General features: G+C 49.2%; 1 protein-coding gene across 5 annotated transcripts in view; it reads left to right on the top strand.

Moving 5' to 3' along the window:
* Positions 1 to 27,352, top strand: part of CHKA (choline kinase alpha) — a 54,436-nt gene that overhangs the window by 7,718 nt on the left and 19,366 nt on the right. For 2 of the 5 annotated variants that reach the window (XM_059149683.1, XM_059149674.1), the window contains exons 2-3: positions 12,331 to 12,442; positions 22,721 to 22,774. In XM_059149683.1, the coding sequence (XP_059005666.1) occupies positions 12,331 to 12,442; positions 22,721 to 22,774 (166 nt within the window). Of the gene's footprint in view, positions 1 to 11,340; positions 11,581 to 12,330; positions 12,443 to 22,720; positions 22,775 to 27,352 lie in introns of those variants that run through there. The other 3 variants (XM_059149690.1, XM_059149680.1, XM_059149698.1) reach the window with 2 other exon arrangements.

The raw sequence follows: 27,352 nt of genomic DNA, 5'->3' as shown, positions 1-27,352 counted from the left end.
CCCAGACATGCCCAGATTTCATTTTTTAACTGTGAATGTCTAGCCATTCCAGCACCATTTGTTAAGACTGTCCTTTCTCTATTGACTTGCCTTAGCTCTTTGTCGAGATCAGTGGACTGTATTTATGTGGATCTATTTCTGGGCTCTGCCCTCTGTTCAATTGATCTGTTTGCCCATCCTTTGTCCCCCCGCCCCCAAAGATTTCATTTATTTATTCAACATACACAGAGCACAAGCAGAGAGGGTGTGGCAGGCAGAGGGAGAGGGAGAAGCAGATTCCCTGCTGAGCAGGGGGAACCCGACATGGGACTGGATATCAGGACCCTGGGATCATGACCTGAGCCTAAGGCAGTAGCTTAACCCACTGAGTCACCCTGGTGCCCCCATTTGCCCATTTTTTTTTTTGCCAATGCCACGCTGTCCTGATTACTGTAGTGTTGTAGTAAGTCTTGAAGTAACGGAGTGTCAGTCCTGACTTTGTTCTCCTTGAATACTGAGTTGGTTATTCTGGGTGTTTTGCCTCTCTGTGTAAACTCCAGAGTCAGTCTGTCAGTACTGATAAAACAACATGCTAGGATTTTGATTAGGATTGTGCTGGATCTCTACATCAAATAGGGAAAAACTAGCATCTTGTCGATATGCTGAGTCTTCCTATCCATGGACATGGACTATTCATTTTATTTAGTTATTCTTTGATATCCTTCATAGGAGTTTTTTATTTTTCCTCCTATAGATCTTGTACATATTTTGTTACATTTATACCTAAATGTTTCATTTTTTGGTTGCTGATGTACATGGTAATGTGTTTTTAATTTTAATTTCTCCTTATTCATTGCTGATATATGGGAAAGTGAAAGTGATTGACTTTTTTTTTTTTCTTTTAAGAGAGTATGGGGAGGGGCAGAGGGAGAGGTAGAGAGAAATCTCAAGCAGACTCCATGCCCAGTGTGGAGCCCAATACAGGACTTAATTTCACAATCCAGAGATCATGACCTGAGCCGAAATTAAGAGTTGGAGACTCTTAACCAACTGAGCTACCCAGGTGCCCCATATAAAAGTTAACTTTTATATGTTAACTTTTTTTTTTTTAAGATTTCATTTATTTGAGAGAGAGAGAATGAGAGAGGGCATGAGAAGGGAGAGCATCAGAGGGAGAAGCAGACTCCCTGTCAGCAGGGAGTACGATGTGGGACTTGATTCCAGGATCATGACCTGAGCCAAAGGCAGTCACTTAACCAACTGAGCCACCCAGGTGTCCCTATATGTTAACTTTTATATGACTTTTATATCCTGTAACCTTGCTATAATTCTTCATTAGTTCCTGGATTTTATTCTCAGTCTGGTCTCTTGGCTTGTCCAGCTACTGATGCCCATGTTCTGCTTCCGGGTTTTTCCCTGCAGCACACCCCTCCACTATCTCACCATCCTCTATCACCTGGTGGAGAATCTTGTCCTGTCCTTGGACAGCCCTAGTCTTTAGCTTTTCATGAGTCTGTTTTGCGTCTACAATGAAGTTGTACTCTCCATGTCTTTTATACATGTATGTGTATAAGCAGGCTCTGTACCCAGTGTGGGGCTTGAACTCACAACCCTGTGATCAAGCATTGCAATCTCGGGGCGCCTGGGTGGCTCAGTTTGATAATTCCTTAACTCTTGCTTTCCGCTCAGGTCATGATCTTGGGATCATGGGATCAAGCCCCGCATTGGGCTCAGCGCTCAGTGCGGGGTCTGCTTGGGATTCTCTCGCTCTGGCCCTCCCCTGATGCACGTGCACTCTCTTTGTAAAGGAAAATGAATAAATAAAATGTTAAAAAAAAAAAAAAAGAGTTGCATTCTCTATAGCAAGCGAGCTTGCCAGGTGCCTCCCATGGCCTTCATTACATATTTACCCATCTCACCGTGGCCAGGACTGTGTTCTGCTGAGCATCCCAGTAGCCCAGGGACTCACAATGAAACAGTTAAAAAAAAGTGAGGCCTGGGAGGTCCGTGTGAACGGGGCCTTGCCGGGGGGCACTTTATGGAGGAAGTGGCAGCAGCCCTGTGCTCTGACAGATGGCAGACCCTCCCGTGTGACAGAGCAGCCAGACGCGTGCTGCCTGGCAGGGGTGTTCAGAATAGTGACTTGGGAGCGGAATTGCTGGAACCCATTCTGAGGAACACTTGGTAGCGCCTGGACACAGTTTTGATTGTCACGATTGGGTGGTGGCACTGCCGGCCTCCAGTGGGTGGAGGGAAGGGGTACTGCTTACCATCCTACAGTTCAAAGGACAGCTCCTGCTCTAACTCCAACAAAGAATCCTCGGGCTCCGCATGTCGGTGGTGCTGAGCTGGAGCAGCCCTGGGACTAGAGGACTTAGAGACCAGCTTCCCCTCAGGCGGGCGCAGTCCTGCGCGTGCGCTTTTGCTTCCAGTTGCTGCTGCTGAGCTGCTGACATGACTTCATGTGATCATCACAGAACCCCCGCGTTAGATGCTGCTGGATTATTTGATGGTGAGAAGGCAGGCTTAGACGGCATCGAGTCAACGGCCCAGGGCCACACAGGTGTCTGCAGAAGCCAGCCGTTCACCAAGGTCAAAGTCTCTTCCTTAACTCCGCCTCCGGGCTTGGGGTTAAGGCACCTGTTCCTGATTACCACACACTGATGGTGTCATTTCACTGAGTCAGCCTGAACCACGGTTGTTTCAAGTTGAGTTTCAGCTTTTTTAAAGATGGGGTGCCTGGGTGGGTGGGTTAAAGCCTCTGCCTTCGGCTCAGGTCATGATCTCAGGGTCCTGGGATCGAGTCCCGCATCGGACTCTCTGCTTGGCAGGGAGCCTGCTTCCCCTCTTCTCTCTGTCTCTGCCTGCCTCTCTGCCTACTTATATAATCTCTGTCAAATAAATAAATGAAATCTTTTTTAAAAAAACCTTTAAGATTTATTAATTTATTTGGGAGAAAGTGTGCAGAGTGAGAGAGAGCACAAGCCGGGGTGGGAGGGGCAGAGGGGAAAGGGAGCAGGGTCCCTGAGCAGGCTCCCTCATTGAGCTCCCATGGGGCTCAATCCAAGGACCTTGAGATCATGACCAAAGACAGATGCTTAACCAGCTAAGCCACCCAGGTGCTCCAGATTCTGATCTTTAGATCAGAATTTTGGAACCTTCTGTGATCTATGTATTTGGGTTATGTGCTGAAACATTAGAGTATTTTTTGTGATAGGTGTGTTTGTAATGGAATAGCTGATATATAAGAGAATTAATGATCCGGTATGTTTTGGAACATTCTGGTTTGTATTTGACCTTATGGAACTTGTTGTCAGTTAGGCTTCTATTTGAGGAAGACCTTGCATGGTAAGAAGGCATAATTGATATTTTTGCCAGAAGGAACTTCGAAGAGGAAGTAGCATCAAATACCCGATTTTAGTGTTATATGGGATGGTTTTTGTTTTGAAATGATTTTGTGGAATTTCCCAAGGTCCTCTTTAATCATGTCGATCAGTATGGTGGCCTACTATAACACAGCATCTTTGACCCATTCCTGGGCCAACTGAAATTTTAGATTATCTGCTAATTTACATTTTCCAATTTGATCTTCTCTTCTCAGTGTTAGTGCAGTTAATTGTTTGGCTTTATGAAGAGGGTGACAGATTGACGCTTACCAGTTTGGGAGTTAAGCAGCATGGAGCCACTGATGCATGTCGCCAAGAAGACTTTTTTTTTTTTTTTTTTAAGATTTTATTTATTTATTTGACAGATCACAAGTAGGCAGAAAGGCAGGCAGAGAGAGAGAGGGAAGCAGGCTCCCCACTGAGCAGAGAGCCCGATGCAGGGCTCGACCCCAGGACCCTGAGATCATGACCTGAGCCGAAGGCAGAGGCTTAACCCACTGAGCCACCCAGGTGCCCCATCTTTTTTGTTTTTCTTTTTTTAAAGATTTTATTTGTTTGAGACAAAGAAGTGTGCATGATTGGAGCCGGGGGTGGGGGCAGAGAGAGAAGCAGACTCTGTGCTGAGCAGGGAGATTGATGTGGGGCTGGATTCCAGGATCCTGGGATCATGACCTAAGCTGAAGCCAGCTGAGCCACCCAAGGTGCAGCCCCCAAGAAATCATTTGAATAAAGCTAACTCTCAACATGTTTTGTAATTTATTTTAATAAATCCGTTTTTTTTTGTATTAATGTACCTATAAATATTTCCAATGCATCAGTTTTTTAAAAAAAATATTTTATTTATTTGTTTGACAGACAGAGATCACAAGTAGGCAGAGAGACAGGCAGAGAGAGAGGGGGAAGCAGGCTCCCTGCTGAGCAGAGAGCCCGATGCGGGGCTCGATCCCAGGGTCCTGGGATCATGACCCGAGCTGAAGGCAGAGGCTTTAACCCACTGAGCCACCCAGATGCCCCCCAATGCATCAGTTTTTTAACTTAAAATATTTCATGGCCTTTAGACTTAAAATTTTTTTTAGTTATCTCAACTAGCAATTTGATTTTTTTATTTATTAATTTTTAAAGATTTATTTTAGAGGGAGAGAATGTGTGTGCACAAATGGGGAGAGGGAGAGAGAGGGAAAGCAGATTCCCTACTGAGTGGGGAGCCCAATGGGCTCAATCCCACATCCCCAAGACCACGCGACCCGCGCTGAAACCGAGTCAGATGCTCAACTGACTGACCCACTGGGGTGCCATGCAGTTTGGTATTTTTAAAAGTTATATTTTGATCTATCAAGTTTTAATTGTTAAATAAGGGAGACAAGAATATGAAATATGGAGTGCCTGGACTGCTCAGTTGGTTAAATGTCCGACTCTTGGTTTTAGCCCAGATCATGATCTCATGGTCGGGAGATCAAGCCCCATGTGGGGCTCCTCACTCAGTGGGGAGTCTGCTTGAGATTCCCTCTTTCTCTGTCCCCCTACTTGCATTTTCTATCTCTCTTAAATACATAAGTCTTCAAAAAACAAGAAAAAATATGAGAGGGGATTTCTGATGTGCTGACAGGCAAAGAGTGAGTGGTGTGGCTTGGTTGTAGGACACTTTGGCAATGGGTAGCAAGAATTTTAAAATGTTAGTGCCCTTTGACCCAGAAAAACCAACTGTAACTGAAGGATCTCATCAGACTATGCATAAAGGTTGATGTACAGGTGTACATACTGTAGAGTTTTGGATGGAAGCAAAAAGTTATGAAAAAGCCACAGTGGGCCATTGGCTAAACCATGCTTAGTTTTAAAGATGAAATTGTGTGTGTGATTAAAAATTGAGTTTTTAGGGGCACCTGGGTGTCTCAGTGGGTTAAAGCCGCCGCCTTCTGTTTGGGTCATGATCTCAGGGTCCTGGGATCAAGCCCTGCATTGGGCTCTCTGCTCAGTGGGGAGCCTGCTTCTCCCTCTCCCTCTGCTTACCTCTCTGCTACTTGTGACCTCTGTCAAATAAATAAATAAATAAATAAATAAATAAATCTTTTTTTTAAAAAATTGAGTTTTTAATGCTGAATCGATGGAAAATGCTTGTACTATAAATGGAAGAGGAAGTTATGGAGTAATACATTTAGTAAGATCCCAATTTTTTTTTTTAAAGATTTATTTATTTATTTGACAGAGAGAGATCACAAGAAAGCAGAGAGGCAGGGGCGCCTGGGTGGCTCAGTGGGTTGAGCCTCTGCCTTCGGCTCCGGTCATGATCCCAGGGTCCTGGGATCGAGCCCCGCATCGGGCTCTCTCCTTGGCGGGGAGCCTGCTTCTCCCTCTCTCTCTGCCTGCCTCTCTGCCTACTTGTGACCTCTCTGTCTCTCTCTGTCAAATAAATAAAATCTTTAAAAAAAAAAAAAAAAGAAAGAAAGCAGAGAGGGAGGTAGAGAGAGATGAGGAAGCAGGCTCCCCGCCAAGCAGAGAGCCTGATCCCAATGCGGGACTCCATCCGAGGACCCTGAGATCATGACCGGAGCCGAAGGCAGAGGCTCAACCCACTGAGCCACCCAGGCGCCCGTAAGATCCCAATTTTAATAACAAGAAAGAAGTAGGAAAAGTGGCCCTTAGGAAAATGACAACCAAAAAACCCAGAATGCTAGAGGACCCTGGCGGGCTCGGTCTGGAGAACATGCAGCTCTTGATATCCGGGTCAAGAGTTCAAGCCCCAGCTTGGGCATGGAGTCTGCTTTAAAAAGAAAAGAAAAGAAACCATCCAGAATGAACAAAAGTGGTTATGTTCAATGACAGAATTTGGGTAACTTGTTACATTTTTTATTTTCGGGGTCTTTAAGATCCATAATAACATGATCTTTTGGAACATGAATTCCGAAATCTAAAAGGCAAGACCATTTACTACACGTCACAAGCAGCCTACTTTCGTTGCTCCAGTAGAACTGATAAAACTTAGCTCAGTCCCTAACAGCACACCCAGGTCCCCTGAGTTCTTTGTCGCTCGCGGTGGATACGAACACGAAAGTGACAGAAGCAGCAGCGGGCTCCTGGGCTACTGTGTGGCTTTGTTCTCCCTGAAACGACTTGCTTCAGCGTAGAAAACCTGTTAGCCCTAGTTCTTCAGCTTGGGGGTGGTTCTGTGCTGTGTTATTGGTTGGTTTTTCTTTGGATACCCAGAGAAACTGGAAGGATTATTTTGATATCTGATTAACGATTGGGGAGCAGCAAGCTCTTTGTGGTGTTCGTGTGCTCGTGTCCCCTGGCTGGGCGCTGGGTCCTGTGCCCGCTGCTGACATGTGCTAAGTGGGAAATACACGTGTTTGTTTCATTTTATTTGCTCTTCTGCTCCCTGGAGCATCTCGTGTCTCCTGCGTTCAACTAGGACATGTGTGTTTCTTACAAAGCTGTTGCGGCGCTTGTTTGAAATCCTTGAGCGTTCCTGGGGTTTTACTTGGGAGAAGATCGTGACAAATTGTGGTCAGTGGGACCCTTGCAGTTTTGCTTCCCCGTCTGGGGCCTATCTTCCCAATGTATCTTATCCCCAGTCGAGTCGTTTGGCTCATTGGTAGCCGGTGTTTTTCTAGGTGGTTTCTCACAGCTTGGGTCATTTGGGATAAAGACCTTGTGTCATTTATCTTGCTTGTCACTAGGAAATAACCGGCAGTTTACTTCCTCCCGCTTGGGCCTGTTGAGCAACAGGGGCTGCCGAGAATTCAAGAGATGAAGGGTTTCCAGGTTGTGAGCTGGTTCCTGGCGGAGCTGGCCTGCCTGCCTCCTCTCGGAGCACGGGATTAAACTTTGAATGGAGTTACACAACTTAGAACAGTAGCTCATCTGTTTGCTCTCGCCGCTGACTGAACCCTTAAGAGTGTGTGACAGGAAGGAAAACGAGGGCTTGTAACTAATGGGAAGCCCGTCCTGTCGCCTGGGAGCCAGGAGCCCTGGGGCAGGGCGCATCTGATAAGCCCTGAGTTGAGAAGAAAGGTTAAGGCTGCTCTCATCCCTTTCCACCACACTGTCCCTGTGCTTCAGGGCTCACTTCGGGGCAAACCAGAGCCTTGGGTTCCCGGGTCTCTCTGTTCCTCCCTCGCAGGGGTAGAGAACTGATTTACATTTTGGGAAAAGAGGTCGTTAGTCTTGCAAAGATTCCCAGGTGCTCATGATTGCTTTGTAAGCTGTTGACGAAGTTCTTAAATATGACTTTTGTTCATATCTGGGAAACACAGCTTCTGTGGAAGCACATTCGAGTTTTTCATTGGCTAAGAAAAATCGTTACATATTGAAAAAAGTCATTTTTCTTCTTATTTATTTTCTTAAAAAAGTTTATTTATTTATTTATTTGGCAGGCAGAGATCGCATGTAGGCAGAGAGGCAGGTGGGAGCGGGGCTCCCTGCTGAGTAGAGAGCCCAATGCAGGGTTCAATCCCAATGCGGGGTTCGATCCTAGGACCCTGAGATCATGACCCAAGCCGAAGGCAGAGGCTTACCCAACCCACTGAGCCACCCAGGCGCCTCCATTTTTCTTTTTTAAAAAGTGCTCTATTGAGGTATGGTTCATATACCATATAATTCATCCATTTAAATAAAATGTGTGTGTCTGGTGGGTTTTGGTATATTCACAGGTATGGGCAGCTGTCCTCTCATAATCAATTTTAGAACATTTTTCTTATCTCAGAAGGGAACCCTGGCCCCCAGCCCTGTTCGGCCCAGTCTTGGGCACTCACTGATCTGCTTTCTGTCTGTCTTGTTCTGGACATTTCACATGATTGGGATCACAGAATATGTAACTGGGTTTCCCTCACTGAGCATAGTATTGTAGCATGTTTCAGTACTTCATTCCTTTTTAAAAATCATTGTGGTAAAATGTACATAGCCTGAAATTTACTATTTTTAACCATTTTTAAGTGTATCGTCCAGTGGATTAAGGGCGTTCACTCTGTTGTACAACCCTGACCACCATCTCAGGAACGCTTCCATCTTCCTGGTCTGAAACTCTGTCCTGTGAAACACCGAGTCCTCTTTCCCCCCTGGTGAGCACTGTCCTTTGACATTCATGAGTTGAGACTGTGTTTTTAGTTTACTGGAATGTGCTATATCCTTTGGGTGTGCAGCCCTGCTGACATCTTAATTTTAGCCACGGAAGACCTGTTTCCGGGAGTCTGAACTCCAGAGCCGTTAGATAAATTCACGTGGTTTTTTTTTTTTTTTTCCACGTGGTTTTTTTTTTTTTTTTTTAAGTTTATTTATTTAAGTAATCTCTACACGCAACACGGGGCTTGAACTCATAACTCATGACCCTGAAATCAAGAGCTGCACGTTCCATCAGCTGAGCCAGCCAGGCACCCCAAATTCGTGTTGTTTTAAGCCGTCAAATTTGTGGCTCCGTGTTACAGCAGTCCCAGGAGACCAAGAGCTCTGTTGTGTGCACATTTGTACACATTCATCCTGTTACTGTCTGGCTCCCACAGCACCCACTATGTGCTTAGCCCGGCATGGTGCTCTCCTGCCCTGTCTCGTGTCCTCATCTGTACATGGGAGGTCGTATCAGCATCCAGCCTGCTGGACTGTGGAGGGGCCTGAGCTAACCTGCTGAACACTGCAGCCTAGGGAACTCGTATTAATTTACCTAATTATTTAAAAGATTTTGTTTATGGGCGCCTGGGTGGCTCAATGGTTTAAGCCGCTGCCTTCGGCTCGGGTCATGATCTCGGGGTGCTGGGATCGAGTCCCGCATCGGGCTCTCTGCTCAGCGGGGAGCCTGCTTCCCTCTGTCTCTCTCTGCCTACCTCTCCATCTACTTGTGATTTCTCTCTGTCAAATAAATAAATAAATAAAATCTTTAAAAAAAAAAAAAAAAGATTTTGTTTATTTATTTGACAGGGACACAGTGAGAGAGGGAACACAAGCAGGGCGAGTGGGAAAGGGAGAGGCAGGGAGCCTGATGTGGGGCTCGATCCCAGGACGTAGGGATCATGACCTGAGCTGAAGGCAGATGCTTAACGACCAAGCTACCCAGGCACCTCTTAGGGTGCTCTTAAAATGACTAAAGAGGGGCCCTTCGATGGCTCTGTTGAATCAGTCTGATCCTTGATTTTGGCTCAGGTCACAATCTTAGGGTCGTGGGATGGAGCCCTGCATCGGGCTCCCACAGGTTCTCTCTCTCCCTCCTTCTCTCAAGAAAAAAAAAAAAGATTCCCTCTCCCTCTGCCCCCTCCACCCACTCGAGAAAAAGAAAATGACTAAAGAAAGTGCAGCTCTTTTACAGAGGGGTGAATTTGAGGCCCAGAGAGGTTTAGTGATATGCCCAAGATCACACAGTAAGTGGCAGTAATGGGATTTGAATCCCTGGCTCTAAAGCCAGTGGTCTTTCTTATAGCATGGTGTCTTCCCCCAGGACTGTCTCTTAGGGAGCTTACAGTCTAATCAGGGACCCAAGCTGAGTCCACCATACCTAGTAAGGCAGACATAACAGGTGGGAGTGTGGAGAAAAGAGACAACAGTGCTGCTGGTTATCGTGGTCTTCAGAAAAGCTTTACTGAGCGCCCACCATTGGGCGTTACTGGGCCTTGAGAATTGTATTGAGACCCTACCCTTGTCTTCGAGGAGTTAGCAAGGAAGAGGGTGAGAGCTTCTTGCAAACATTGGACTTCGAACCTGGTCATAAACTGGAGGGAGTTTTGAGGTAACAGAGAAGGGTAAGGAGGGGTTTACAGATGGGGAGAGCACCATTGAGGGGATTGTGATAAGCTGTATCCGTTAGTACTAGATTGAGCTGCTTATAGCGAAAGCCCTAGAGTAACCGTGGCTTAAACAGCACAGAAATTTAATTCCCTCTTGTGTGAAGGTGTCTGGAAGTAAATAGGCTGGGCGGGTGTGGCAGCTCCCTGGGCTTGATGAAGATGTGGGCTCCTTACAGCTAACGCTCAGCCATTCCTAGGCTGTGGCTCATTCCCACAATCTAAGAAGCTAAAAGCTCTGGCTATCTGTGCCCATGCAGATGCTGGCACGAAAGTGGAAACAGCACTAGACATTTCAACATAGAGAATTTAATAGAGGGAATTGGGTGAACAGGCGTTAGAGGACCAAGGAAGCAGAAATGGGACCCCGTGATGCAGACAACTGCAGGAAGCAACCCCTTCCCTGGGCTGGGGGACCAAGGGAAGGTGGGGGTTATCGGACTCTGGAGCTGGGCCCCCCATCCTGTTAAGAGGGCACCGCGTGGCTGTTGCTGGCATCTGAGGGCTTGAGGAGCACCCTAGGAGCTGGGGCCAGACTCCGATCAGGTATCCCGGAGAAGGGGGGTTCCCCTGTTGCTGCTCCAATGCTCGGTCCAGAACAGCAAGCCAACCTGGCTCCTTCCTCCTGCCTTCCGGCTTCCCACCAGGCCCCGCACTGGCAGACCCCCCAACTGGGAGCAGCTGGCAAAGGAGATTTGTAGCGGGCGGGGGCCCTGGCCCAGCATCCCCGCGGGCAACAGCAGTGTGGATGTGGGGCTCGGAGACCAGAGCTTCGCGGCTGACCCACTGTCCTCTCCTGGTTTCAGACAGCAGAATGGAGGGCAGGGGGAAAGGGACAAAGGCCATGAGGACATCTGCCGTGGACTTCCAGAAGTCATTTATTTGTCAGCACCAGGTCACACGGACACGCCTGCCCGCCAAGGCAGCTGCTGGACAGTCCTCACGCCAGGCGCGTTGCTGCCGGAATGAGACTGGAAGCGAAGGAGAGCGTCTGCCGCGGAAGCGGATGTTTCAGAGCCATTAGCTCCCGGGAATATCCCCGCATTAGCAGCCCTCCCGGGGAGAATGTCTCTCTCTCCTTTCTCCCCACACAGTCTCTAGGTCTGCACTTCGTAGCTCTCGGCCGTGCTTGGCCGGGTGTCCTCTACTCCCTGTGCGGTTCTGCAGCTGATGCTCTAAGTTAGGTGCATGGTTTAGTCTCCGCTCGGGGAGCACAGCTTGATGGGACGGGACTGGTTATGGTGGAGCTGGTGGCTCCGGTGACGGGGTGTCCTTCCGGAGAGCTGCGGTTTGCTCTCTCGGTCACTTTCTCTCCGGAGTCGAGGGTCTCTGGCGCTCTGACGCCGCACCTCTGCGTGCGGCCCCGACGCTGCCCAGGATTTGGAACTCTGACGGTTGTGTGTCTCGTTTGTCTTCATCAGAGGATTGTTTCTTGCGGCGGGGCCAGAGTGCAGGTGAGGTGCTTGGTGTCTGGGGCTCCCGACGTGCGGCTGCTCGTATTCCTTCATTCAGCTCCCATCCCTCCATTAACTGCCCCTCCTCTCCACGCAGGTGCTTTGGCCCCAGAGCGGTTCCTCTGCTGTTTAAATGACCGCTGTAACTTGTTTCCTGTCTGTCGTTGTCAGAGTGGAAGGTTCGGGGCGCTGAGATCTCCGATCATTTCCTCTGAGCGCCCCAAGAGCCGGTTAATGTTGCAAATTCTTTGAAAAGGCTGTTGGTCGAAATCGGTTGCTATGTTTTTACGCTTCAGGTGGACGGGCCTTGGGGAGGTGGACTAAGTACTGCCCCAAGATTTTAGCCTGGTCGTTATGGGGATAGAGTGGAGGTTTGGGATCAGCGGAGCGGGAGCCTGCAGGAACGCATCTGGGATGCCCCACCCCCGGTGTGGCGCAAGGCCCTCTTCGTCCTGCTGGTTCTCCAGAGGCGCTCAGCCTGCGCAGGTGCACGCCTGCGGTCCACACGGAGCTCCCTTCCTGCGTCAAGCTAAGAACAGACAGGGAATTTGCTGTTTGTCATGTGACTCTGAGATTGAGCCAAATACTTGGAGCTCATCGTGTGTCCTGCAGGTATCCCTAGAGCTGATCGGGTCTTTGATGGGAGCAGTGGTCATGGGGCCCTGATGTCTCATCCGTCATCATCCTCCGAGAAGGCCGGGTGATCTGCCCTTCAGACTCCTGATGCTTACTGTCCTCTTCCTTCCACAGAGGTGGCCTCAGTAACATGCTGTTCCAGTGCTCCTTCCCTGACTCCGTGGCCACCATTGGTGACGAGCCTCGGAAAGTGCTCCTGCGGCTCTACGGGGCGATTTTAAAGATGGTGAGTTTGTAGGCTGTGTGGGGACGGGAGGGCCCTGGGAACAGTTTTCATCCTCTCTCCTGAATTACCTGGGAAGAGATGCTAAATACTTTAGTGGTGTTAGTGAAGCTATTTTTACATATTGCTTTTGTTTTAATTGGGCTGCACAGCTGGGTTTTTGCTGATACTCTGTTATGTTCCGAATTCCTGTTCTTGCTTATAATTTATTAGTAAGCCAGTACAAGTATTTTCCAGCTTTATATCCAGAGAAAAGTATGATGTTGGCAAAATCTCTAGTAGTGGTTATGATGCTTGGATTTTCCACACTTTGAAATTTTTAGCTCAGACCTAGCTTGTAAAATTCTAATGTAGAAAAGGTATTGTTTTTGATAACATGATCATAAAGGTTTTTACAGGGCACAGGGAGACCCGTGGACCAAGTATGATCTCAGTGGAGCTGAATTTACTACCTCCCGTCCTTTTTTTTTTCTTTTAAGATTTTATTTATTTGACAGATAGATCACAAGTAGGCAGAGAGGCAGGCAGAGAGAGAGAGGGAAGAAGGCTCCCTGCTGAGCAGAGAGCCCAATGCAGGGCTCGATCCCAGGACCCTGAGATCATGACCTGAGCGGGAGGCAGAGGCTTAACCCACTGAGCCACCCAGGCGCCCCCTCCCTTCTCAAAGGAATAAAGACATTCCTTTGAGATTTCTTTAAAACATTGAAATTGTTAGACTCATAATCTTTCTAAAAATTTATATTACTTAATTGAATCTAACTTTCAAATAAAGTGCCCTATTTATTGAATTGTCTTAACCAATTGTAGGAGATCCAAAATGTCTGGATTTTTTTTATTATTTATACCATAAATTTACCATTTTACTGACCACACGTACAGATGTTTGATATATCTCTATGGTAGAATTTTAATATCCATTTAGATCTTCTTCAGAGGGGCCTGTTTTGATCTTCATGAGATGGAGAATAGTTTTCCTACTTAATGTTGCAAGAGACTAGTCTCAGCTCAATCTGAAGGTCAGATTATGCCCATGTCTATGACAATTCGACTTTAATGTTCAAAAATATCAAAGTTACAGCTGGAGTCTGTGTCATAATGTGACCGAACCTTTTCATTGAGTAGTTTTCCTCGGCCTTGTCAGGCTGTGCAGTGCTCAGGATCTGAGCGGTGGAAGCCACGCGCCCTTCACCCAGGAAACCTGAGGCCGTTGTGTGATGAGGAACACACAGCTGACCCTCACCCCTGACCCACTGGTAGATGGCACACAAGCGACAGTTGGGTTTTTCATTCAATCAAGTTGCACTTCCAAAGCACAGTTTTTGAAGAACCCAGTTAATGCCCTTTTGGTACTTGAAGTGAAATCAGTCTTGAGCCATTTTATCTTTGCCATCCTCTAACCATTAGTCCCTTTTCTTTTCATCTGTGTGCTTTCTTGTGAGCAGCACTTTTAAAATACTTTAGTAACGAGCTGCTGGAATTGCACATGATACACACGATTGTTTAAATCTGATTTTTGAGGCTTTCGTTTGTATTTATAACTCGAACTAGGGGTGTTTTAAATGTGCACTATGGTCCCCTCCATGTACTGGCTAAGCTCGGCGGCAGGCTCTGCTCTGGACCTGTGCTGTTTGGGATGCTGGTCGCCAACCACAGGGGCTAGCAAATGTTTGAAATATGGTGAACGTCACCAAAGATGGGAATTTTGAATTTTAATTACTTTTAATTAACTTAAACTGCAATGCTCGCGTGTATGGGTGGCTGCCGCATTGGACAGCATAGCTCTAGAACGTGCTGTATCACTGGATGGGTCACTTAGTGAAGCCATCGACAGCACGGCCTGGCCCTGAGCCATTAACTCTTCCCCTAGTAAAGATTCGCTATCAGTAGTTAGTAGTCTGTCCTTTTTGAAAAATGTTAGCCATCCACCATTACTGCCTTAATAGTACTTACAGTAGAAGTGTCTGGAAATAGAGTTAGTTTTAGCATTTCTATGTCTCTATTTTTAGTTAACTGAAAAATAAACAGAATAAAGGCATTTCAAGTGCAATTGATTCTTGCCAAACGAATAGATTGGAGTATGTTTTACATATAGTTCTAATTTGTAGGGGGCACTCTACATTTAGCTTCTTAATTATGTTTTTATTAGGCAAATCTCAGGTGCCATTCCCGAAGGTGCCTCCTCCATGCAGGGCGGAAGCTATGCTGGGAGACGAGCCCCTCGCTTACTGGACAGTCCGCGGGTGTCTCCCGGCTCGTGGTTCAATTCCCGGACGGCAGGCTCAGTTTTGCTGGGAAAAAACTGCTCCTCCGCTTTAGAGTTGGGAATCTGTTTTCAGTATAAATACTTGATGGGTCGAGTCCTTAGTTCAAGGACACTTTTTCTGTGCAGTTCCAACTGAGTAAAAACATGAAGCCTACAGCCTCAGTTGGAAATGTTTTGAAGAGGTTTTTGGCTGAGGTTTTTGTCCTTCAGGGTTCGGCAGGGACACTGGTTGCCAGGTGGAATTTTCGACCTGAATGGCCATTATAAACTGGGTCATTTGAATACCTGGACAGCAGGAGGAGAGGAACCAGGCTCTGGGGGACTCGGAGAAACGGTGGCGGGAGAGGAAGACCCTGAGCCCTTGAGCCCCTGAGCCCGTGAGGCACAAGCCAGGTGACTGCTGCCAACAGGTGCCGGCAGAGCCAAGCTCTCCCAGCTTTGCCCGGCCAGGGATCTCGCCGCAGCAGTCAGTGCCTTTTCAGATATTTCCACCTCCAATTTAAAGGACTGTAATTTTTGTTGCTGGGGTGTGAGTTCACTCATATTGCCGACCAGCTCTTTGGAACCAATCTAGCCTCTGGTGGAGGGACAGAGTCTGCCATGAGGCCTCTGTTCCCAACACAATAAAAATATGTCCCCAGAACTGATAGTGATTTGTTAGGATTTGCATTCATTAAGAGAGGTGGCTGAGCCAATCTCGAGCCCACCCGAATAATAAATCCCGTTACTTTCAGAAATGAAGGGATTAAAGACAAAGGAATGCAGCTCAAATGCCATGCAGCTCAAATGCTGTGCTTTCCCTGCCTGTGCGCTCTCCCTGTGGGGGAAGCACACTGGTCCCGATGCAGGTGTGTGCGCTGCCCGGATAGACTGGGGTCCCCAGTGCAGCTGTAGGAATGCAGCGTAGCGTAGCTTTAGGGGGCATTAGAATAAGCTCCTTCCCTAACAGTGTTAACTGACAGCTGCAGGTGGGGATAGAGCTGTGTGTTTTCTCAGCTGGTCTTGCTGTTTTGCCTAATGACAGGCGAGAGCAGCTTCGTCCCGCCTTCCCTTTCTCCTTCGACACTTCGGAGTTTTTGGCTCTGATCAAATATGAAGGTTAACTGTTCCTTTGATTTACATTTATAGTCCTTTACGAGTGACTTTATTGAAGCTGATTAGATGCTGCTCCGCTTTTTCCTTTTTCTTCACCATGGTGTTGTGAGATGGCCGAGACGGTGGCTATGGGGTCCTGCTCCTCGGTGCTAGTCACCGCAGGCTAAGGGGCAGAAAGCTGACAGTTTCTGTCCCCAGACTTTGTTCTCTCTCAGCCCGTTTCTGTAATGCATACACTATAAACATCAAAACATCCGTCTGATCCAAAAGCAGTGCCTGCCAACACAGTTCAGGGTCCGCTTCACACGGCCTAGCTCTCATTTTAACGAGGAGGGTTGGTTTCAAAGTTGTTGGACACAGAATTCCCCTGTAGGATCACCCCGAGGAAAGTAGGATAGTTTAATAGAAGTTGAAAAGTCCTGGTTCAGCCTTTGCCCTGTGGAAAGAGATGTGATTGCTAGAAGAGAGCTTGAAACGATAATGCAAGCTATAAATGTAACCTGGTTTTTTTCCTTTCTGATGCTGGGAAGGCACATGAGCTCCGCAGCGTCCAGTAGCAGCCTTTTCAAAGCAGCAAGTTTGGCTGATTACAAATAACCCGTTTGCTTATTTATCATGAATTGTGGAAGACACAAATGTCAGTACGTATTGTTCATTCAATGTAACCTGTGCCAGTTGGCGGAAGTCTCAGAGGACTGCTTTGTCCCTTCCTCTGTCCGAACAGTGACTCTGTGTTGAGCCGGTTCCTTCTGTGCATGAATGGAGAGATTTGGCCTCACCGTTTGAACGGTCTCACGGGCATGAATGTCTATAATCCACTCAAAGATCTCTGTTGTCTGGGAAAACGTTTTTGTGTGTTCTTTGAGCAGTAGAAGGCTAATATTAGTGCTTATTGAGTACTAACCATAATAAAACTAAAGGCATCAAGGCACAACGCAGATATGTATTCGTGACTCAAAAGAGTGCAGTCTGGGACATGGTCTGTTTTAAATCCAGAAAGCAGAATGCCATCTTCCCTGTTTTCTTTTAATCCCAGTTGAAATAGAAATTAACTCCCCCCGCCCCAAATATGGGAAACAGACAGTATGGGAAGAGCCCATAGATCGTTCATACTGGAGGATCGGAGAGGGAGGAGCGCACTGCTCACAGACATTGCAGAGAGCGCCAGACGCGGGCTCACACGGGCTCCCTGGCAAAGAGCCCTGCTTTGTCCCAGGAGACCAGCAAGAGCACACGTCCTCATCGTTACTAGGATCATCATGAGTTTCAGTTGTTTTGTTTACTCTGCGTTTAAAAAAAAAAAAATCCCCTTGGACTTTGAGTGTGGCGTAAATTTGTCCATTCCTAAGGTAGTCAGCTTCCCTCCCAGAAGTAACACATCGTTCCAGTGTTGCTGTTCCCATTTGGTCTAGCCTAGTATTTCTTCAGGTAATACTCGAGACAGAGCTGCCCAGTCGCTGTCTGCGGCCCTTTCATACCTGCTTTGATGCCTTCTTCTGATAACTAAACGAATCGCAGACTACTGTGTCTAATTTTGACATATGCAAAGTGTCTTTGTCTTGCTGGTCTTAAATGTTTGGGATTGATAGCATGAAGCCGATACAGATTTCTGGCCCCTGGAGCGACGGTGTGACTGCAGCCCACCCGTCCAGGGAAGGAATGTCCTTGTGTTGGGTGGCGTGAAGGGCACCTGGGGGTAACGTACCACTTTAGCTGTCTTGCATGTGTTCTCTGCCGCAGGCTGTCCATGCGATCGTGCCTGGAGCACTCTGGTTTCCAGGTGACAGACACGATTCACGGTATAGTATGAGCCTCTGAAGCTACAGCATTCTCTACAGCTTTCTTTTCTTTCTTTTAGTTCTTGGTCTCAAAATGCTGTTGATGAAAGACAATTGCAATGCTTTCGTTAAGGAGCACCAGCTACGGTCTGTGCTGTGCTCCGAGTACAACGATGAACATTTCAGAATGTTGTGGAACCATGTAGCGAACATACCACTTTTGGGTTTGGGGGTTTCCTTTTTTTTAATTTTTTATTTTCCCCTTTTCAGTCCAGGGCAAATCAATCCCTTTCTTCTGTTTCCTCAGTAGAAAATGATTTGGTAACTTTAGAAATTTACGGGCCTCAAAATTCATTTGAGGTATTTTGCTCCTTCTTCCTTCATACTACTTTGAACTTTAAGGAAGCACCATGCTGTATTGGTATTTTGGTCAGAGTTAGAAACAGACTCTCTTCTTTGTGCTCATCAGTCGGTTTCCTCCCCGGAGCCGGTAGCCTGACGAGGGTCGGCAGTGCTGGTCTGGCGGGGAGGCACACAGGCCAGGGAAGCCAGTCCACTTCCTGGAAACGTGTTGTTTGCAGGTCCCCCTGTGGGGTGCTTCTGACTAATGCTCCCAAAGCCTTGGGGGTCTTGGGGCAGCGGGTTACCCTGGATCAGACATAAATTTTGAGAAGGTCCTGGAAGGAGCCTTTCTTCTGGTTCATGTCTTTCTAAAGCCTCATAGAACTTCTAGTCTCCTGTTGGTGAACCAAGTCATTGCATTTTGCCAATTTCAGAGGATCAAATTGTTTTAGAATGTTCCTCGAGGTAACTGGAGATGCTCTAGAGAAGACCATTAAATCTTAAAAATCGTTGGTCTGCTTAAGTTCTCACAAGTCCTATGTGCTCATTAGAGAATCATGTAAGCTATACTTTTATTTTTTTATATTTTATTTTTTTACTTAAAAAATATTTATTTGACAGAGACACGGCGAGAGAGGGAACACAAGCAGGGGGAGCAGGAGAGGGAGAAGCAGGCTCCCCGCTGAGCAGGGAGCCCCATGTGGGGCTTGATTTCAGGACCTTGGGATCATGACCTGAGCCAAAGGCAGACGCTTAACGACTGAGCCAGCCAGGCGCCCTACTTTTTTTTTAAAAGATTTTATTTTGAAGTAATGTTTGCGCCCACTGTGGAGCTCGAATTTGTGACCGTAAGGTCAGTGGCACGTTTCACCAACTGAGCCCCCTCTGTGCCCCCAGCTGTGCTTTAAATCAGTACAGTGTGATGTGTAAAATATTTTCTCGGAAAATGCTGAGAGAGACCATAAAAGTAATAAATACAGAATGTTTTCGTAGGAGCAGGGAGAAGGAAGGTTAGGGTCCCAGGAGCATTGAGAGGAGAATTAGGGCAGAAGGTAGTGGAAGGAGCTGTGGCGTGACTGCTGTGCGTTCTCTGGAGCCAGGGTTCTCGCTCTGGCCCTGCCCCAGCTCACCTGACGCACAAGGCCTCGCCAGGAGCAGAGAGGGTGGCAGCTACTGCCCCGTGTCGACCCCGAGAGAGTCAAGTGTGGGCAGACCTTCAGGGGGAGCCCCTGAGCCATGGGCCGCATAGTAAAGAGCCCGTGCCGCTCCGGGACCAGATGGGCATCGCAGTGACGGAGCGATCTGAATTGTGCAACACCTCCTGTTTTGGGGGTAAACACGGACAGTCTGGGAGTTGCTTGGGACTCAGCGCACGAGGATAATCCCAGATTTTCCTAGAGCAGATTGTTAGATGTCCTGGAAGTTGAGTCTAGCTAACACTGGATTGTTCTTTCTTAATCTCTCACTAATGGGTGCCAGAGTGTCTTATTTGAAAGGCCACAGTCAACTTGCTCTTTTGTTCAGAACCTTTAAAAGAGCCAGGTGGAGGGCGCCTGGCTGGTTCAGTCGGTAGAGCTTTCGACTCTTGATCTTAGAGCCGTGAGTTAAAGCCCTGTGATGGGCATGGAGTCCCCTTAAAATGACGAAGTAAATAAGGCGGCTTGCGTGGGTGCTCCGTGCGGTTCTTCGTATTTCTGTTCCTGGGGGGGGACGGCAGGGCTGGTAAAGAGAGGCCCTCCATGTTTCCATCCAGCGCGCTTGTGCAGCCGCAGCCGTTACATTCAGCAGAGTGGCTACTCCCTCCTTGTGACAGCATCTGTAACTGACGATTGGCCGATTTTTTTAAAAGGTTTTATTTATTTATTAGACAGAGATGACAAGTAGAGAGAGAGGAGGAAGCAGGCTCCCTGCTGAGCAGAGAGCCCAATGCGGGCCTCGATCTCAGGACCCTGGGATCATGACCTGAGCCGAAGGCAGAGGCTTTAACCCACTGAGCCACCCGGGCACCCCCTACATCAAAAGATTTTAGTAATTATTTGATATTAACCAGTATTCAAATTCCTAATGTAAAACATTTTAGTTTTATTTTATATATGACGGCTAGTTTTTATTAACATGAAAAGCTGGCAAAAAATTTAGAGTCCTGTTACATATTTACACCACATATTTTAATATCTGCTTCAGATAAACTTGTGCCTCTGATGGAAAATCCTACAGATTCCAAGATATATTTCACTTCCCATCTTCCTGCTCAAAAAAGTTCTCTGACCTCTTCCTTGGCAGCGTGAGTCTGTCTGTCATTGGCTTGTCGGGATGAGGCCCCTTCTCTCACTTTCCGTGACTGTCTGGTTGCTTTGAGATTTCCTGGTCTTAACTCTTCCTGTTTGTAGGATTGAGGGAAGCTGAACATTTTGTACTGAGGAAACAGAACAGAGGCTGACCGTGGCAGAAGCCCATCTTGCCCTCATCATGGTGCTCTGATGGCACATCCCGCCTTCATTTGGGGGCGGGATGGAGTGGGCAGCAGTGGGGAAATTCTTAACAGAATTTATTGCCACTGGCATGAATATTAGAAAGGAATGGCCTTGGGAGCTCAGGCAATTTGTAACTTTGGATGAGGTGACTTGCTTTTGAGAGCACCGTTGGATGAGGGAAAGGGACTTCTGTTGACTGAATAACCCATTAACTGTATCTCCCTAAGAAGATACAGTTCGAATATAACAGCATAGGAATAACCATAGTCATTTAGAATTTGGCACAGGTCAAATCCCGTTACAACAAACTTCCATAGAATATCCAAATTCCATATACCATATCATAGAACTTTTTTTGGTCTTAACTTTCCTTAGGGAGGACAAGCACAGGATTTAATGTTTTGGGGGCATTTTGGCCCTGTTCTGCATCCAAATGAACACCGCAGCCGGTTCTCCCCATGATTGGGACCATGGATGTGAGTTCTCTGGAAGCCGGCTGACCCCCTGGCGGAGGCTGTGCCTGGAGCTTCACAGCATGGCCGGTCCTTTAGTTCAGCCGGCAAAAAGCCTAGGGGGCAGCAGGATTGCTTGGTGTTTTTTTGGGGGAAGACGGACCATACAGGAAAGATGGAGTCCCTATTCGTGAAGAGCTGCTAGGCCACGGGGGAGAGAGGGGCCACTAAACTCTGAGTCTGAGGTAGCAGCGTGGCCATGGCAGTGGTTTGGAATCAAGGAAGGAGCGAAGCTGTCGTGGAACCCAGTTACCGCTCCCTCTGAGAGGTCACCACGTCACACACCCAAGCCGTCAGCAAACATCTGCAAGTATTTCTGGAGGATTTTCATTTTTACAGCTTTCACTGTAACGGGATTTAACCTCTAACATCGTTTCATCAGAGAAACCCAGATCACACGCAGATCACACGAGTGAAAGTATCTATCCCCCCATTTGTACTTCTGTATTTTGTACAAAATGATCTCCACGGGATGTTAAAGATGTTACTGAATATGTGTAAGTGCAAGTCTTTTGCAGATAGCATCATGAACACGGATGTTTGTTTGCCTCTGTGCTGAGGAAGCTCGCACAGGCACGGTTGTGCAGAATGCGCACCAGAGCGTCTGTGGAGTGTGTCCGTGCAGGACGGACAGGAGCGCGGCTCTAGCGTGCTGTGCTCTTTGGTGCTAGCGTAGCTGGTGTTGCTTAACGTGGCATCCCCCCCCGCCCCCCGTCCACACTTTCCACCCTTGGTACAGGTATTTTTGATAAAGCTGTGGCATGGAAAGGTATGTTCTTCACGGGATGTTCGAGAATCTTTTTACCTTAACATTTTTAAAAAGTTCCCTTTATGGGCTTCCTTCTATGTCTGGCTTAAGCCGGCTCCGTTTAATGATGACAGATAACGTTTCGAGAGGCAATATTTGAGTATAAATTCTGACACGATGCTTAAGTTTCTGACTTGCTTTTCTCCCTCCCCTTATTCAAGATCGTGTGAAGATTTCTAATGCACAGGCACTCAGGCTGGGGGGGTGGCTTTTAAAAAGACACGATCTGTGACGTGGAGACGGAGCGCGGCCAGAGAGCTGCTGACGGTCACTAAGGGTCTAGTCATTACTGCTAGATCCCAGGTTTCCAGTAATTGGCCATTTCAATGAGGAAAGTGCTATACAAATATCCCTTAAAATATCAACATCTGAACTAAGTTTAAGGACTTGGTAAATTCGCATGATCCTCTCCTTGGTGGAGGCAGAATGCGGATGGAGCCTGCGACAGGCCCGGCGAGCCGGGCGAGGCCGTAGAAGTAGCAGGTCGGCAGGCTCGTCGCACGGGTTCTGTGCCAAGGCTCCTGCCTGCACCGGGCTTTCTTCTCTGTCCCCGTTCAGTGCTGACCATGGCGACCTGCCACGGGTGTGTGTACACTCCCTGTTCTTGCAGGAAGGAAGCTTCCTCAGGACAGTGTTGACTTGAAGGAACCACCTAGCTAAATTGGGGAGACCACGTGGCCCTTTGTCTTGGGAAGGCCTGATTGGAAGAGCGCCCCCTATTGGCTTCCCTCTCCTCGGACAGTGAAATTGTGAAAAGGTACATGGCTGTTTGGGGTCAACAGCACATTCCTTTTCTTGTAAAGAAACGAAGCAGTTCCTCGGGTGTTGGTCCTAGTACTGGACACTGGTGGTGCCTTTTGGCCTGCCGTTGGTGACATCCGTGGGTTGAGAAGCATCCGTTAAAGACCTGTGATGTTCTGTAAAGCCTGACTGTTCTGGTGGTTGCAAAGCTAGTGTCTGTCTGGTGCTCCCCATCTTACCAGAAGTGTTTGCTTTTTCTCATTCGTAGAGGTCCTGTAATAAAGAGGGATCCGACCAAGCTCAGAAAGAAAATGAATTTCAAGTAAGTAATTAAGTGCATTCTGCCTCTGTCTGAGGTGCACGCGGTGTCCGTGGTGCCTGTCTGCTCACTGCCCCCCCGGGGGCCGGGCTGTCTCTCAGAGGCTGGGCTCCGGCTGCGCGGGGAGCCGCCCGCGTGAGAGCGAGTGTGGCCCGGCTGTAGTAGTTCCTGCTCAGTGTCGGCAGCGGATGTGTGGTGTCTTCACGGCGATCGGAACAGCACGTGGGGTGCCAGGGGAAGGTGGTTTGGGGAGATGCTTGAGCGTGACGGATGCGGAGGCAGGCTGGCTCGGGCGCTGGGCTTCTGACCCTCTTCTTCTATCCACGCAACACTGGAGCAGGCCGTCCCTGGGGCAAGCAGGAGTGCCTCTGCCCGCGCGTGTGGTGCCCTGGTCAGCGGGGCCTCTTCCCGATCAGAATGACCCCCTCTCTGAATGCTGACGTTCAGAAGAGCTTGAGGTCGAGAGCGTGGATGTGTCAGCCTGGTCCCTCTTCGGGGCTCAGATGTGGGGCTTCTAGAGCAGTGATGTCCTCATGCTGGGGCGATAAGCCACCTTGGAGCACACTGGCCCAGTGTGTGCAGGTTTGTATGGACATACACACTGCCCACAACACAGACAGAAGTACGCTTTTACTCACTGTAGACTAGTTACTGAAACTGTCAAGAAATGGGAATTAACAAGATGGTGAGATGGTGAAAGAATAAAAGTACTGATGTGTCCCCAGTCATGTGTCGGTGGGTGGTTCCAGGGACACCCTGCCCCGGAGAACCCCGTCTAGCTGATCTAGAACATGTGCTCTGGGTGACGCTGACAGACGCCACCAGGCGGGAAGTAATGGACATAGAGTTTTCCACCAGCCTGAGTCCTTGGGGTATAGACCTGTGTGTGTGCTGATGGTCGACCAGGCTGGGCCACAGGGGCCTCTGTGATGCCAGACCCACAGCATGTTCTCAGTTCTAGTTAACGAGGTTTCTTGGTGGCACCTGCAGCACCCTGCCTGTTCCAATATGTTCTCTTCCCCTCCTCGCTTCCTTCCTGGGTCTGATCTGTTGTCTGACGTGCCCCACAACGAGGCCCAAGGCCCTCTTCCCGTGCTGCCCACTTTCCCTGGCCATCTCGCCAGGTCCAAGACTGAACACTTGGTCTCCACCCCACAGCCTCCAAGGAACCTCAGTTTCTCCTTTCTCTGCCAACAGAAAGCCAGGAGGCCCCTTGGACCCCCTTCTCTCCGTCACCCCATGTCTCAAGCACGGGTCCGTTGTTTCCCTGTGGGCTCTACCCTGGGTCTGCGCGCTCATCTCCTTCAGTACCACACGCCTCCCTAGTCCAGGCTGCCCCCGTCTCCTCTGGGGGCCCTGCTTCCCCTCCTGCTCCCGCTGCTGCTCTGATCGGGTCGGCCGCCGGCCTGATGTCCCTGATGTCCTTCAGCCCTCCCTGTGCCCCAGCCGGCTTCCTGGTGGTCTGCCCCGCCGAGCTTTCACTCTCTTCCATGTCCTTTCCCATTCTTGCTCTCCAGCCGCGTTGTCCTAAACTGGGGGGGGGGTTTCTTCATAGATGCTGTCCCTCCCGGTTGGGATGCTCTCAGCTTCAGCCATTTCCCAGCCCCCTGCTGTTGTAGTGAGGACCTTGCCCAAGGGTTGCTTTCCCACGGAGCCCTCGTGTTCCCTAGACGAGGTGTGTCTGTTTTGTGCCCTCGCCGAGAGCACCGTCTTCCTGGCCTCTGCACTTCCTCTGGCTGTGAGTTTGCAGCAGGATGTGATTCGTGTCTGCCTCCTGTTCCTGCGAGGGTCTAGGCTCAGGGCAGGACCTCCCCACCTCTTGCTGCCTCGCCGTGGCTCTCAGGCCCACTATCCAGTGTGGCGCAGATAGAATTGTCGAATGATGGCTGTAGCCAGAGCCCTTGCACAGCTCCGTAACCTTCTGCCCCTTGCCTGCTGGTGCACACATTCCTGGTCCCTTCCTCTCCTCAGTCCAGGATGTTCTGTGCGCCCGTCTGGATGGCTGGCCTTTGCAGTCTTTGTCCTCTCTCTTCCGAACGTTTCCTGTGCTAACTGGCCTTGCTACGGCCTCGCTGTCCCAGAGACTTCTCCCCTGCAGCTCCCTGCGGGGAGGTGCTTTCCCATCATGTCCTGGTACTGGGAGTGGGGGGTCCTTCTTGCTTTCTCCTTGTTCCTGCTTTCAGACCATTTCCCTTCTGTTAAACAAACCATGGTTTGGTGAAGAGTTCCGTGTCTGCTTGGTCTTTGGCCCCGGCTAGCTCGCCCTCTCTGGGCCTGCACCTGAGCCACTGGACATCATTAGAGGGAAACCCCATGGACAGGGAGGACCTCCAGCCTCTCTGGGAGGCTCGCCCTCCTGACCTGGCCGTTCCCTGCCCTGGCTGCCGTGTTCTTAGCCCTCATCTTCCCGCTTCCAGCCCAGGCTGTCTGTGTCTGTACCTGCCCTTCCCCCGGGCAGATCCTTCCCTGGGCTCCCGACTCCAGCCACAGGCGTGTGGCTGCTGTCCCTTCCAGGGGTGTCCCTTCCAGGGGCCAGAGCCTGCTGCCCTCGCCCCACGTCTGCTCCTCTCTGTAGCAGGATTTCTTTTCTTCTTGGGAAAAGTGTTGAGCGTTTGGGAAGCACAGAATGACGTAATAGATGCCCTCGCCCCACTGCACAGAATTAGGAATTGGTTTTGCTATAGTGCTTGATTTCAGTCTTTTTTGTACACGTTTTACTTATTTTTAACTTTTTATTTCAAACTAATTGTAGACTTACAGGAAGTTTGCAGAACTAGTACAGAGCGCTCCCCTCCGCCCCTTCCCCGGCTTCCCTGGCGCCAGCACCTCCCACAGCCCTGGAGACCAGCACTCGCGGGGTAACAGCAACTGAGCTGCAGGCCTTACCTGAATTTCCCGGGTTTCTCCGTGGATGCTTTCTCTGTCCCGTTCCAGCATGCAGCCTGGACCCCACGCTGCCTTTGCGGGTTCTGCCTTTGTCCCGTCTGCCTCTGTGTTACTCACAGTCCTGAGGCTTGCTAAGCACATGGATCAGTAATTTCATAGAACGTTCCCTTGGCACAGGTTCGTCTCACCTTTTCTCATGGCTGGAATGAGGTTATGCAGTTTCAGCAAGAATACCACAGAAATGCTCTTCTGTCTTCTCTGAAAGTTCATAATTTCGGGACAGCTGACTGGCTCAGTAGGTGAAGCGCCTGCCTTTGGCTCGGGTCATGGTCTTGGCATCCTGGGTTCAAGTCTCGCATTGGGGTCCTTGCTCTGCAGGGAGCCTGCTTTTCCCTCTGCCTGCTGCTCCCCCCGCTTGTGCATTCTCTCTCTCTCTGACAAAATCTTAAAAAAAAAATAGATTTTATTTGTTTATTTGACAGAGATCACAAGTAGGCAGGGGGTGGGGAGCAGGCTCCCCGCCGAGCAGAGAGCCCCATGTGGGACTTGATCCCAGAACCCTGAGATCATGACCTGAGCCGAAGGCAGAGTCCCAACCCACTGAGCCACCCAGGCGCCCCAGACAAATAAAATCTTAAAAAAGAGAGACTCTATATTTAAAAACAAAACCAACCCCACAAAAGTTCCTAACCTCGATATTATTACAGGATTTTAATTCTTTTAAAGAAATACAGCTGTGTAGGTAAGGTGAGTCATCAGTCTGCACACCTCTGCCCCCTCCAACCAGCGGTGCCTCTCCCTCTTCCATTCGCTGGTCCCCTGCCCACCTTTCTGCTGCCCTGTCTTGTCACCAAGGACTTCCACGTTGCCGAATCCAGTGGCCTCCTTGGCCTTCCCCGTGTCCCCCCTGAGCAGCCATCACCGGACACCGCTCTCACCTTCACGCTCGCCGCCACCTCTTCCACCACCATCTGAACAAGGGCTTCAGGGGGCGGACTGTAAAACCTCGAAGAGTAGGTGAAATTTCAGCATTGTTGCTGCTTTTTAGAATGAAATAGGCTAGAAAATGCTAGAAGGTCTCGCCCAGTGGTGAAGAAGGTCGTTTGAGGGGTTGGGTGTGTTGGACGGCCTGCTGCGCGAGGACAGTCACTGCGGTGCTCGGGCTCCGTGTGGTTCCTCCTTGTCCGCTGCGTGCCAGCTGTGTACGCGGCCTTAGATGCTGAAGGCTTCGTGGCCCGGACCTCCGGCCCCTCCGAGCTCGTTTTGTCCTCTTCCTCCCAGGTCGCTCTGCTCCACTGCGGGGCCGGGGGGAGGGGCGCCCAGTTCCTGCAGTGTACTTGCTTCTCACCCCTCAGGAGTCCGTGTCACCGTCTCCTTAGAAGCAGCCACCCCGCCCCATCGTGTCCCCACAGTGTCCCCAGCCTGTGCCGCCCTTGCGCATTCTTGTCTGCTTCCGGCTCTGGAAGGGGGTCCCCGCAGGCGACGGTCGTGCCTTGTTCTTCTTTCCCTGGGGCTCACCACAGTGCCAGGCACGTAGTGGACATCCTGTAAATATTTGGGGGCTGGATATATATGAATGTTTCTGACGCCAGAGTAAATCGTTTCAAGTAGAGGGTAGGACCTTCTGTCCTGAGGGCTGGGACCCGCTGTGGTTGGGTGGCTGGGCCTGGGCGCGCTGGGCAGGGGACTGGGTCA

This window comes from Mustela lutreola, chromosome 1 (assembly GCF_030435805.1).
Source record: "Mustela lutreola isolate mMusLut2 chromosome 1, mMusLut2.pri, whole genome shotgun sequence".
Lineage (NCBI taxonomy): Eukaryota > Metazoa > Chordata > Mammalia > Carnivora > Mustelidae > Mustela > Mustela lutreola.
The sequence above is the reverse complement of the archived record's forward strand: the minus strand, read 5'-3'. Positions and strand labels throughout refer to the sequence as shown.